Raw genomic sequence first — 15196 nt, forward strand, 5'->3', positions numbered from 1 at the left:
ATGCAAATCAAAACAACTCTGAGATACCATCTTACACATGTCAGAATGGCTAAAATCAAAAACAAAAATGATTGCCTTTGCTGGAGAGGATGTAGAGTAAAGGGAACACTCATCCATTGCTGGTGGGAATGCAAACTTGTGCAACTTTGGAAGTCAGTGTGGTGGTTTCTCAAGAAATTAGGGATCAACCTACCCCAGGATCCAGCAATATCACTCTTGAGAATATACCCAAGAGATGCCCAATCATGCTACAGAAGCATTTGTTCAACTATGTTCATAGCAGCACTATTTGTAATAGCCAGAACCTGGAAACAGCCTAGATACCCTTCAATGGAAGAATGGATAAAGAAAGTGTGGAATATATACACATTAGAGTACTACTCAGCGGTAAAAAAGAAATGACATCTTGAATTTTGCATGCAAATGGATGGAAATAGAAAATACTATCCTGAGTGAGGTAACCCAGATTCAAAAAGATGAATACTGTATGTACTCACTCATAAGTGGATTCTAGCCATAAATAAAGGTCAGTGAGCATATAATTCATGGTCCTAGAGAAGTTAAATAAGAAAGTGAACCCAAAGAAAAACATAGAGTTATCCTCGTGGATATTGGAAGTAGACTAGATTGCCAGGCAAAAAATGGGATCATGGGGGTGGGGAGGTAGGGGTAAGAGGATATGGGAAGAGAAAAGTGAGGAGGGGAGGATGGGGAGACCCTGGGGGAATGGGATGGTTGGGATGGAGGAAGGGTGGATATGGGAGTTGGGAAGAAGATATCTTAATTAAGGGAGCCATTTTAGTGTTGGCAAGAGACTTGACAAAATGTAAGTCTTAAAACAAATAAGAAAATGTAAATGAAACTAGTAACAAGTACAGAAAGAAATTACAGGAACTAAATAATTAATTGGACACTTCATAGTAGACTCATGAATAACCATTGATTTATTCAAGAAGCCAAGGAGAAAAACCAACAATACCTAGAATCAAATGAAAATGACAGCATAACTTCCTTGGATCATTGAGATGTAGTTATGTGATACTGAGAGAAAAGTGTATAGCCTTAAGAATGGCTACATTAGATTCCCCAACTCAGCCTGCTTCTGGACTGGGGTCTGGGGTCAAAGTGGTGAGGGCAATTGCTGCAGGAGTTTCTTTGTCCACTGAGCCTGCAACCAGCAGGGCACCCTTTAGTCTGAAAGGTCCCTGGCAAGAAAGTGGCCTGGATCCTGTACCAGAAGATCCATCCTTCCAGAGGGGTGAGTGAGTGCCTGACCAGTGGCTGGCCTAACACCCCGGAAACGGTCGCTTAGGCACCCCCATCCCCCTAAACTTTCTGGTCATCCAGCGGGGGCTTCCCCCATCTCGCCTGCTGCCTTTTTCTTCTCAGTCCATCCCAGCTTCCCCTCCCCAGCACCCCTCTCCATCTGCAGGGTCATAGAATTCCCCAACTCAGTCTGCTTCTGGGCTGGGGTCTGGGGTCAAATTGGTGAGAGCAATTGCTGCAGAAGTTTCTTTGTCCCACTGAGCCTGCAACCAGCAAGGGAGCCCTTTAGTCTGCAAGGTCTCTGGCCAGCAAGAGGCCTGTATCCTGTACCAGAAGATCTGACCTTCCAAAGGGGTGAGTGAGTGCCTGACCAGTGGATGGCCTAATGCCCTGGAAAGGGGAGCTCAGACACACCCCATCCCCCTAAACCTTGTGGCCATTCAGCAGGGGTTACCGAGGAAGCAGGATGTGACCTGCCAGCTTAAAAAGGTACTGAGCCATATGGCTAAAATAGATTAGAATAATGGTTTAATATAAGCTACAAGAGCTAATAAGTAGCCTAAGCTAATGGGCCAATCAGCTTTATAACTTATAGAGAGCTCTGTGTGATTTTCTTTGGGGCTTGCGGCCTATGGGCAGGACAGAAACCCCAACAATCAGGCCCCCTGCTTGATACAAGTTCCTCTGAACCACAAATGATGATGACCTTCACATTTTCTCCTCTTTATACATCAACACTACAGTGACCAAAACATATTGAGGGTGAATATGAAGTCATTATAAATATTGTCCAACAAGTTTTCATTGTACTTAGCTTAAACCTCACACTTATTGACAGACTTCCCAAATCTAGCAGTCTCGGTCCCATATTGGCTTCTAAGCACATTTTTTGTCTTCTTTGACAAAAGCTTTCCTAGTACTCATACATTTCAGACCTTCACCCCTTAATAAAAGGGCATAGTTATTTGTAAAGGACTCCTTTCTGAGCTTTGTAATGCCAAATTTCTTCTCTTGAAAATGCTCTCAAGTAGCTGTTCCTGAAAATGAGTTTCCTGTCACTGTATTTCTGTTAGATCACCACCAGTTCAGTTACTTTTCATCTTCTTTTTGTTGTTGTTTTATTACTTATCTTGTGATTTTTTGGTTCTGTTTTTGTTTTGATCTTTTTAAAATTTGGTCTGAATTACATTTCAAAGTGATCTTTCATATTTTAAAGTAGTTTCAGGTTCACTGAAGAAGGAAATTTGTGATTCCAAACAGACTAGGCTCCCAAAAAGTCAGTACATGCAGTAGAATCAAAATCCAGTGTCATTATCATTGGTTTCTCAGTTCACCCTCATTGTCAGCCACATTCAGAGAGTCAAGTTTGATCACATGCTCATTCAGACCCAGTTCAGCTGGCCTTGGTGAAGTCCCATTTGATCAGTCCCACCGCAAGGCTTCTCTTAGGACTGGAGAGTGAGGGACAGAGAGACTGGGAGGAGTGGGAGGGATAAGGGAGGACAGGAGGAGGTGAAAATGTCAAATAAATTGTAGAAAATAAAAAAGAAGGAAATTTGTTAATGGAACAGATGTTAAGTTGTTAATTTTATATAAGTTATAATGTATGTACACACTTAATAAGACTATATGAGAACAGGAACAAAAATCTTTACACACACAGACACATACACACACACACACACACACACACACACATAAACTATGCCTATTTGCTTTACTGTGTAGCATACACTAACATAGGCTGGAGAAAAATTTGAATTCCTCTTTCCTCAGCATTTGAAAAGCTTATATTAAAGGCATTCATTATCAAGCTTGGCAGAGGTATGATTCTTAAAATCACAGTATGTGATAGATTAATAATACTGATTGTATTAGAGAATATCTTAGTCAAAGTATATAGGAATACTGGTATAGGAGGTCCTTCTGCATTTGTGCTGCTTTCATTGGTTAATAAAGAAACTGCCTTGGCCTTTTTATAGGGCAGGACTTAGATAAGCCCAGTAGACAGAACAGAATTCTGGGAAGAAGGTCAGTGTGGCATACACCATGATTCTCCTGCCTGAGACATACGCTGGTTTGAATCTTTCTGGGTAAGCCATGACCTTGTGGTGATATACAGATTATTAGAAATGGATTAAACTTATATGAGAGAGTTGGCCAATTAGAGGCTAGAAATAATGGGCCAGGCAATAATTTAATTAATACAATTTTGGGGTGGTTATTTCAGGGGTTAAGCAGGCTGGGCAGCAGGATGCAGCCTGCACCTCCTACAACAGATTGTTGCTCCATGGTGGACTAAATACACTTAAATAACCGAGAGGGCTTAGAAAGGAGAGAGAGAGAGTTTGACACAGCTTTTTGCTGTTTGCTGGGGCATGCATCAGAGACATTTCCTGACTCAGCAATAGCAACAGAAAAAAGCCACACCATTTAAAACAAGGCTTCCTGGGCCCTGCTACCCATGCAACCTCTGGCGATAAAGCATTTCAATAATATTTGTGGGACCTGGGTGTTTATGTGCCCACTAGAGTTGGGAGAAAACAGGCTATGACCATGCCTGTGACTCAGTGCATCCTTCCTGGGAAGGTGGCAGGATCAGATTTACTAGGCATGCACAAGCAGGAGAGCATGATGAATTTCTGTCGACATACAAAGAGATGTTTCCAGGCTGCACAGTGCTCTGTGTGGCAGATTTGGCTGTAACTCATATAAAAAGCTCATTCTCAGAGTTAAAGTGCTGAGGCCCCAGAGATAGCAGAAATGGTATGTCCACCATTTTGAAATAGGAGAGAGGTGGAGCCAACATTCAGAGCAGCCACAACTTAGCTACTTAGCATTTTTTTGTAAAAGTTTATTAATTTATAAAAGTTTCCATTTCCGCCCCTCCTCCAAACACCCTCCCACTCCTCCCACTCCCTCTCCTCCTCCCTTTTCATCCCCCAGAGCAGTCAGGGTTTCCTGCCCCGTGGGAAGTTCAAGTAACTCCCCCTCCCTCCAGGTCCAGGAAGGTGAGCATCCCAAAAATCCAGTATATGCAGAGGAAACAAGTTCCAGTGCCATTGTCAGTGGCTTTTCAGGAAGTCCCCGTGTCAGTCACATTCAGAGAATTAGGCCACATTCAAAGAATCTGGTCGGATCAGGTGCTCATTCAGTCCCAGTCCAACTGGCCTTGGTGAACTCTCATTAGATCAGTCCCCTTGTATCAGTGGTGAACGCACTCCTCACGGTCCTGCCTTTCTTGTTCATGTCTGCCTCCTTCTGCTACTCATTTGGACCTTGGGGGCTCAGTCCAGTGCTCCAATGTGGGTCTCTGTCTCAATCTCCATCCATCAACGGGTGAAGGTTCCCTCTGATCTTGCCTTCCTTGCTCACCTTCTCTTTCCTTCTGCTTCTCGTTTGGATCTAGGGAGTTAAGTCCAGTGTTCCAATGTGGGTCTCTGTCTCTATCTCCATCCATCGCCAGATGAAGGTTTTATGGTAATATGCAAAATATTCATCAGTATGGATATGGGCCAAGGTCAGTTCAGGCACCCTCTCCTCTGTCCAGAGAATAATCTGGGGATCTCTCCTTGGACCTGGGATCCCCTCTAGAATCAAGTCTCTTGTAAACCCTAAAATGACTCCCCTGGTTGACATATATACTTCCCTGCTTCCATATCCATCCTTCCTCCCTCCCCCCATTCCAATCCCCCAAGCTTTCCCCATTCCTCCCCTACTCCCTTCTCTCTAACCCTCTCCCTTTCCAACAACTCCCCTTCCCCCCATGCATCCAAGGTTGCCTGGCACTCTTGTCTACTTCCAATATCCAGGAGGATAACTACATGATTCTCTTCAGGTTCACCTTCTTATTTAGCTTCTCTAGGATCACAAATAATAGGCTCAAAGACTTTTAACTAAGGCTAGAATTCACTTATGAGTGAGTACATACCATATTCCTCTTTTTGGGTCTGGGTTACTTCACTCAGTAAAGCGTTTTATATTTCCATCCATTTGCATGCAAAATTCAAGATCTCATTGATTTTTACCGCTGTGTAAAACTCTTATGTATATATGTTCCACACCTTTTTTAACCATTCTTCTATTGAGAGGCACCTAGGTTGTTTCCAGTTTCTGGATATTACAAATAGTGCAGCTATGAACATAGTTGAACAAATGCTTTTGTAGTATGTTAGGGAATCTCTTGGGTATATTCCCAAGAGTCGAATTGCTAGGTCTTGAGGGAGGTTGACTCCCAGTTTCCTGAGAAACCACCACACTGATTTTCACAGTGGCTGCACAAGTTTGCATTCCCACCAACAATGGATGAGTGTTCCCCTCTCTCCACATCCTCTCCAGCATAGGCTATCATTGGTGTTTTTGACTTTAGCTAATCTGACCGGTGTAAAATGGTATCTCATAGTTGTTTTGATTTGCTTTTCCCTGATTGCTAAGGAGTCCTGATTGCTTAAGTGTCTTTTGGCCATTTGAATTTCTTCTGTTGAGAATTCTCTGTTCAGATCAGCGCCCCATTTTTTAATTGGATCAATTAGAGTTTTAGTGTCTAGTTTCTTGAGTTCTTTGTATATTTTGGAGATCAGGCCTTTGTCTGATGAGGGGTTGGTGAAGATCTTCTCCCAGTCAGAAGGCAGCCTTTTTGTCTTATTGACAGTGTCATTTGCTTTACAGAAGCTTCTCAGTTTCAGGAGGTCTGATTTATTCAATGATTGTCTTATTGTCTGTGCTACTGGGGTTCTACCTAGGAAGTGGTCTCCTGTTCCTATGTCTTGTAGACTACTTCCCACTTTATCCTCTTTCTGGTTTAAGTGGTCAGATTAATGGTGATGTCTTTAATCCATTTGGACTTGAGTTTTGTGCATAGTGATAGATATGGATCTACTTTCATTCTTCTACAGCTCTTGCCTGGACTGTTGCATAAAGAGGACATAAAGAACCCACAGAGAGAGGACTGCTGAACTTGCCTAAAGGTGAGATGGTCCTTCAGGGATCCTGTTTCATAAAAGAGTCTGTGAGACATTCTGCAGGATAAAAAGGAAAGTGACTGAACTGTTTGTAAAAGTTCCTGCTTCGTGGAAATGTCTGCTGGATTCTATGGGCCTGTTGGCTGAAGATGAGTATCCCAACAGTACAAAACAACTTTGAGTTGCTCTCCAGGCAGCAAGATGTCTCTGTCATTTCTAGAGTTTTGGAAGTTGCTTACTTCTCCTTTACCTAGGTAATATTATATCCTTCTGGAGTATTTGATAGAGTTGAAGAATAGATACATAGTTATAGTTTTCCTTTGTTATGATAAAAGATAAAATAGATCTAAATATTTTAACTGTAATTCTTGCTTGATACCTGTTATATGTAATTTTGCTATGTTAAAGTGAAAGCCTTTCTTTTTTGTTTAAACAGAAAAGGGGAAATTGTGTAGGAGGTCCTTCTGTATTTGTGTTGCTTTCATTGGTTAATAAAGAAACTGCCTTGGCCTTCTAATAGGGCAGGACTTAGACAAGTGGAGTAGACAGAACAGAATTCTGGGAAGAAGGGCAGTGTGGCAGATGCCATGATTCTCCTGCCTGAGACAAACATTGGTTAGCATCTTTCTTGGTAAGCCACATTGTGGTTATATACAGATTATTAGAAGTGGGTTAAACTAATATGGGAGAGTTAGCTAATAAAAGGCTAGAAATAATGGTCAGGCAGTAATTTAATTAATACAATTTCTGTGTGGTTATTTTAGGGGTTAAGCAGGCCAGGTGGCAGGATGCAGCCCACGCCTCCTACAACAGAATACCAATCAAAATAGCACTTAACACTAAGGTCTCACTGCCACCAACCATCATGTCAATAAAACTCAATAAGTTTGAAAGTGACATAAGTTAAAAACTCATCCACACATCACACATTGTGAAATTATGGAAGTAGTTTTGAGTGTGTCCATAAATTAAAACACACAATAACAGAGCTTATAGTAACACCTTTTCTGCTTGTAATGCCTAAAGCTATCTATTGGATTCTTCAGGAGGAGATTTCAGAGGAGCAGAAAGGTGTGGTAGGAAACTGGTTGAAATATGAAGACTTCTTAGCCATGACTGCAGCACAAAGATTCACCCTCAGTTGCAATGTCAGTGCTGTCTACACAGAGCTATAACAGCAAACTATTAAGCCTGATACCAACAAAAGAAGACCAATAGTCTAATTTTCTGGGAGTCTACCTGGGAAATTTTTTTATTTTATTGAGCTATACATTTTTCTCTGCTCTATTCCCTTCCTCTCCCCTCCCCTTCAAACCTCTCCCATGGTCCACATGCTCCAAATTTACTCAGGAGATCTTGTCTTTTACAACATCTCATATAGATTAGATCCATGTATGTCTCTCTTAGGTTATTCATTGTTTTACCTTAGGATATCTCTTAGGGTATCTAGGTTTTCTGGAATTGTGATTTGTGAGCTGATTTTCTTTGTTTTATATTGAAAAAACACTTATGAGTGAGTACATATAATATTTGTTTTTCTGTGTCTGAATTACCTCACTCAAGATAATGTTTTCTAGCTCCATCTATTTGCCTGCAAATTTCAAGATATCATTATTTTTCTCTGCTGTGTAGTACTCCATTCTGTAAATGCACCACATTTTCCTTATCCAATCTTCAGTCAAGAGGCAATTAGGTTGTCTCCAGGTTCTGGCTATAACATACAATGCTGCTATAAGGGAATTTTACTGTTTCAGTGGCAGTGGTGGTGTAGGAAAATGGTCTGTATTGTGCCAATTATATTTTAAATAAATGCTGATTCACCAGTAGCCAGACAGGAAGTATGGACAGGACAATCAGACAGGAAATAGAGGTGGGTCAATGAGAACAGGATAATTCTGGGAAAGAGGAAGCCCTTTCCTCTGCAGTCCTGGCCATGTTACAGAAGATGCAAGATGTGACTGCCTGGCTGAATAAGGTACCAAGCCACATGGTTAACATAGACAAGAATAATGGGTTAATATAAATTATAAGAGTTAATAAGAAGCCTGAGCTAATGGGTCAATCAGTTTATAGTTAATGTAGACCTCTGTGTGATTTCTTTGGAACTAAATAACTTTTGGAACCAGGAAGGACAAAGGTACACAGAAACCCCAATATCATAGTGGGTCTAGGACAGAGCCATTTCTCACCACCATCAGCATTTATCCTGAAGATGCAACAGGTTATTGCTGTGAACATGGTTATAGCCTTCTCCTCATATCTCCTTTAGATGTCAGCCTGCCATCCAGTGTTTGAAGGAGCAGCTTTTCTCTCCCCACATACAGCCCGGTATTCAAACACTATCCTTTCTGACGAAGAATGAGTGTGCCCTGACTTTTTCATGAATAGATCTGAAAGCCCAGTAGAGTATTCTGGGTCTAATGTGTTCTTTTGTATAATGGGAGTGACAACATTGTATAAGATGTAATGGTTTCTTTCCCCTAGTTTTGCTTAGTTTGACGTCATAGGGTTAATGCTGATTTGATATAATGTACCTCTTTTTTATGGTTGTGTTCTTTAATAGAGCAAGAACTTTGGAAACAATTCAAGAATATTCATATCATATTAGCCAGTCATGTTCTTCAAATATACAATCTTTAAATTACAGTAATGAATTTTTCTGTATTGAATTTCTGTGTGTGATACTCCTTATGTATAAATTCATTTGTTTCTGAATTATTTTGTAAAAAAAACTTACACTGATTATCAGGAGTCCTGGAAATATAGAATTCACTTGAATTAGGCAGGAATTTATACTTTAAATTCTTTGGCAATCACTGACATGTAAATAATTAAGCTGATACACATTTGCCTGTCTGAGTGCAAAAGACTCTATGTATTTGTCATATGGATAAAACATAGATGGGCAGCAACAGAGATTCAGATGTCTCCCACCAACAGATCCTGATCCTTATTTATTCTTGCTAAAAAAAAGAAAATAATATTTTTGTTGGTATATACTCATTATATATAGTGCTGGATGTCACAAAACAAATTCTTTCAAGATTATGATCTATAAACTATATTTATACCCTAGCCTGATAAGTTTTTAGTTTCTAATTGACACAAGCTAAACTTGCCTGAGAGGGGGAAACCTCACCTGAGAAAATACCTTCATAATACTGGACTGTGGGCAAACATGTAAGACAGTTATTAAATTACTGATCGAGGGAGCCCAACATTCCACTGTGGGAGAAGATTGCTCTTTATTTGTATTTCTGAGTTCTACAATAATGCAGACTGAACAAGTCATGAGAAAGGGGCCAGTAAGCAATACTGAACCAATGTCTCTTGGATCTTTTCCTATTTGAGTGTCTGCCCCAACTTCCCTAACAGATAGATGGTTACTTGTAAGTATAAAAAAACAAATTGTCCCATCTTTAAGATGCTTTTGGTCATGATTTTCATCACAGCAGTAATAACTTTAAGATACTTTCTTTATTTATCCACTTTTTCTGTTCTATGTTCCCTTTCCCACAAGTTTCCTTCCTCCTCCTAGTTTCCGTTCTATACACCTTACACTATTGAAATTGTGTTTAAAAATATTAGACTCATAAATTAAAGAGTATATATAATAGCTTTGTTTCTAAACTATATTTCTGTTCTCTGCCTCTTCTTTATGGGTCACGTATCACTCTGAACACTTTATATCTGCTTTCAAAAGTGGAGATGCAGATATCTGACTTTATACTAAGAATGTATGATTTTGCATTGATAAACTCTACCTTCTAGACTTATATCTCATATTTATGTGTAAATTTAATGTTTATGAAGTGTAAATCTAAGGCTTTATGTAAACAATAGATTAACTAATACCATTTATACATTCCTTAAAAAAAAATGATCATCTGGTTTTTAGGAGCCCACAGATACAGCAGAGAATGACAGCTTTATGGACCAAAAACGATTGTTCATGTATCTTCTTACAATTACAAATCCATTTGATGGGTTCTCCCTGTTTATTAGTTATGTTTCTATTGTTGTGATGAACACCATGAGCAAGACAACTTGTAAAGAATGGGTTCATTTGGGCTTTCAACGTATAAGACTTCATGATGGTAAAAAAGAAGCAACAGGCAGCAGACATGGTAGTTTGAACAGAAACTGAGGATTCACATCTCAAACTGTATATGTGCATGCATGTGTACCCAGTGAGTGCCATGAATGGAATTATGGATGGCTTAGAACTATCATTTGAGTTCATAGAAACGAATCTGGGTCCTCTAAAATATCAATAAATGTTCTTAAAACTGAACTGAGTTTCAAGCCAAAATGAAATTCTTTTTAAATATTTATCTTTCATTCTCTTTGCTATTCTGCCTCTCCTTCCCTCATACTCCCCTCCAACCACATTCATAACTTACATATCCTTTTCTCCATTCTCTTCTTTCTTTCCTTCCTCTCCATTCCTTTCCTCTCTCTTTCCTCTTCTTTTCTTCCTTTATTTCTTTCCACTTGTACTGTTTCCTCTTCCTTTCTTTGTTATTTTTTTCCTGGATATTTAGTGCATTCTCTGGATTGTAACCAAGGGTATTTCCACTATGATATCTGTAAAACTTATCTGCTACAAATGGCTTTGATTGTGATTAGAAGCCTGTCATGAGAATATCTAGCCATATATGGTCTAAGAGCTCTATGTTGGTCCTTGAACTTCTGTGTTGACTTTGTTCTGAGTGATATTTTTACTCTATTTCATGGTATTTTGACTATTGACATGAACAGAATAATCTCACACCCCACTGCTGAGGCAATTTACTTCCTTATTTGATGACTGCTTTGCATAGTTCCTTACAGGCCAGTCCAGAGCTTCATATATTTACAAACCATGATATGCTCAGAGAACTGAAGTTGTGCCAGACAGGCAGAGGCATTAAGATGGAATCACAGACCCAGATATTCATGTTTCTGCTGTTCTTTGTGTCTGGTGAGACATTTAAAAGTATTATGATATATTAAAATAATTCATTTATGCAGAAATTACTATTTCCCTTAGGAAGTTGAAAGAATACAGACATAATGCCATTAGAATATTTTTAAATGTCAACATTTGTATCATGAAGTATTTATGTCTATATTTGTATAACTACTGCTTATCTCTGATTTCAGGTACTTATGGGAATATTGTGATGACCCAGTCTCCCAAATCCCTGCCAGTATCAGTAGAAGAAAAAGCCACCATGAGCTGTAAGTCCAGTCAGAATGTGGGTACAGCTATAGCATGGTATCAACAGAAACCAGGGCAGGCTCCTAAACTCCTGATCTACTCAGCATCCACCCGGTACACTGGGGTACCTGATCGCTTCATAGGCAGTGGATCTGGGACAGATTTCACTCTCACCATCAGTAGTGTTCAGGCTGAAGACCTGGCAGATTACTACTGTCAGCAGTATAGCAGCTATCCTCCCACAGTGCTTCAGCCTCCAACAAAAACATCATCTGATAGACTCATCAGCTGCCTGCACCACACAGAGTCCTGGACCTGCACACTTCCCCCTCTGCATTAGAGGTGGTGTGCCTCACTCACTGATGCAAAACTTAGTAAGAAATTAATGAACAGATGGCCTTCTAGAGTCTTTGAAATGAAGGTATTTAAAGAAAAAGGAAGTAAAAAACATTTGTGTCTGTTTTTACTTGTATATTTTATTACATCTGAACAAAATCTGTGGGTTGATCATGATAAATTCACTATTGTATAATTCTGAAATAAAAAAGTTCAACTTGTTTCTTCATGGGCTGAAATCAAGAGACTGCCAGATTATACTCTGTCTAATGGATCTGGAAGGTACCTGGACTTTTGCTCTTGCCAGATACTGGAAGTCTCTGTAACTCTTGAACTCCCTAGAATTTCTCTTAAGTTTTTGGTTAACTTTGGTTTTTGTCATGTATTGAGTCATAATATATATTTTGTCATAATTTTGTGTTTCAAAAACAATGACACGTATTTTGACAATATTCATCTCCCTTGTTTTTTCCTTTCTAACTCCCACCTTCCCTACAACTAATCTCCTTCATTCCTATGTTTACTCTTACATTTTTATGTGATATACTTGTGTGTCCAAATACATTGAAACATAAATAAATACACACACACACAAATTTGAGGATGTGTCTTATCTAGGGCATTATTTCCGGAAGTGACACCATGACAAGAACAAATTTTATAAAGGAAAATATTTAGTTGGGGCTGGCTTACAGTTCAGAATGTGAGTCCATTATCATTCTGGCAGAAAACATGGCAGCACGTAGGCAGACTTGGTGCTAAAGAGGTAGCTGAGAGCTCTATATCTTGAGCAGTAGGCAGTATAAGTGAAATGGCTTGAGCTTCTGAAAATTAAAGCCCACCTTCACAATGACTTACTTTCTCCAACAGGGACACACCTGCTAAGGGTCAATCATTTAAATACATGAGGCTATGGGGACCAATGCCCTTCAAACTACTATAGTATTTGTAACAATAAAGGATCTACAAATTAGAGAAAACATGATGTTTGATCATGTATAATATCTAATTCATGCCTTCTGTTCCTGGTACACATCCCCTGATGCTGTCTCTTCTTCTGCTTTTCCAAAGTGGAGACTGATATACTTCTCTCCAAAGTTTACTGTGCTAATGGTAAATATGATTTTGCATCAAGAAAATATACATTCTTTTCTTTCTAGCTTATAAAAAGAGTGTTTGACATTTGTTAAGGAACAATTCTTAAGCAGATCAATATACCAAATTAATAGTATTAAGGGGACACTTAGAACTTAATCTTTATTCAGTATATATATAGAACTAAACAATATGAACACCAAATGAAAATATCAATATTTGAAAATAGTCACTCTCTTTTAGAAAATTTAGCTGCTATCAATTTCCTTCATGAACGTAAACATCAGTATTGGGTTCTTGAAATATCTGGCACCTTCCTCCAGGGTACAGACAGTAGTGAACTTCATGTCTGTCTGAATTGTCCTCATTTCTCACCTGCCTCTTATAGAATGCAATACAATAGTTTCTTCATGACTTGCTCATGACTGTGGGCAAAATTAAAACATAGTATAAACTTTCTCAAAGTTAATCAATTTATATTTGTGTTTTGTGGATAAATTCAGCATTGATAGTCTGGTTCTTAATACATTTTGGCAGCTGATGATAGTAGAAAAGGGGTATAACTGCAACATCTTATATCACACACCAATAATGATAGAACCCCATCAGACTGGTTAATGGTTAGTTCTATTTAGATAATTACTCATTTAAATATACCATCCATCATTTTATTTGTAAAATTCTTATGCAGAGGAAATAAATGTCCTTCACAGAAATAAAAATGCAAGATTTAACTAACTTATGGGCCTTAGCTCCACATCTTTTGATGTACATATATAACCTGGGAGAGCCTCAGAAAACAGGAAAGTAAAAATAGCCCATGGAGGTGGAAGAAGTTCTAGAAACAGAGTTAATAGGACAGAGAAACAGTGAACAACAAAACAGTTAAAATGGATGAAGTTGAATTTGATGTAGGTAGTGATAGGGACAGTAATAGAAAGGGAGAGATAACAAAAAGGGATAAATAACACTAAAAATATTTGAATAGTCATAAGTAATCATTAAATGATTAATTGAAAGCATATGTATATTGAATTATTTCTTCTTTTGATGACCAATATCTTTAGTTCTTTGTATATTTTGGAAATCAGCATTCTGTCTGATATGGGGTTGGTAAAGATCTTTTTCTACTCTGTGGGCTGACACTTTATCATATTGAGCATGTCCTTTGCTTTACAGAAGCTTCTCAGTTTCCAGAGGTACCATTTATTAATTGTTTCTCTCAGTGTCTGTGCTACTGGGGTTCTATTTAGGAAGTGTTCTCCTATGCCAATGTGTACAAAAGAACTTCACACTTTCTCTTCTATAAGGTTCAGTGTGGTTGGTTTTATGTTGAGGTCAAAAGAACTAATAATCCAATAAAAATGGGGTACAGACTTAAACAGAAAAGTCTCAACTAAAGAATCTAAAATAGCTGAAAGACACTTAAGGAAATATTCTACATCCTTACGCATCAGAGAAATGAAAATCAAAACAACTCTGAGTTTCCTTCATACACCTGTAAGAATGGCCAAGATCAAAAACACTGATGACAACTTATGCTAGAGAGGTTGTGGGGTAAAGGGACTGCAAGCTGGTACAGCCCCTTTGGATATCAGTATGGCAATTTCTCAGAAAATTTGGAAACAACCTTCCTCAATACACAGCAATACAACTTTGGGGTATATACCCAAAGTATGCTCAATAGTACCACAAAAACATATGCTCAACTGTGTCCTAGCAGTACTTTTTAGGCATAGCCAAAATCTGGAAACAACCTAAATGCCTCTCGACAGAATGATGGATAAGGAAAAGATGGTACATTTACAGAATGGAGTACTATACCGCAAAGAAAAAGACTGACATCCTGAAATTTGTAGGCAAATGAATGGGTCTAGAAAACATCCAATTGAGTGAGGTAACTCAGACCAAGATAGACAATTATCATATGTATTCACTTATAAGTGGATTTTCAACATAAAAAATTAAAAACCAGTGTATAAATCACAATCCCAGAGAACCTAGACAACAATGAGGACCCTAAGAGAGACATACATGGATCTAATCTACATGGGAAGTAGTAAAAGACAAGATCTTCTTAGTAAATTGGGAGCATGGGAACTATGGGAGAGGATTGAAGGGGAGGGGTGAGGAAAGGAGGAGAGTAGAAAAAATGTATAGCTCAATAAAAATCAATTTTAAAAAAGGAAAAAATTTGCAGCACTTCGGATGCAGAGACAGATGGATCCCTGTTAGTTTGAGGCCAGTCTGGTCTACAGAGAGACTTCTAGGAAAGCCAGGATTGTTACACAGAGATAACATGTCTTGAAAAAACAAAACAAAAAAAAAAAGAAGA

General features: G+C 38.7%; 1 gene segment (V, D, J or C); it reads left to right on the forward strand.

Annotated features, from left to right (window-relative positions):
- The first annotated feature begins 11048 nt into the window (after positions 1-11048).
- On the forward strand, positions 11049-12005 carry LOC146894220 (immunoglobulin kappa variable 3-15-like). The segment is given in 2 exon segments: positions 11049-11190; positions 11373-12005. Coding segments are annotated over 2 exon segments (492 nt in total).
- The last annotated feature ends 3191 nt before the right edge of the window (positions 12006-15196 follow it).

This window comes from Myodes glareolus, chromosome 6 (genome assembly GCF_982192425.1).
Source record: "Myodes glareolus chromosome 6, mMyoGla1.1, whole genome shotgun sequence".
NCBI classification, from domain to species: domain Eukaryota; kingdom Metazoa; phylum Chordata; class Mammalia; order Rodentia; family Cricetidae; genus Myodes; species Myodes glareolus.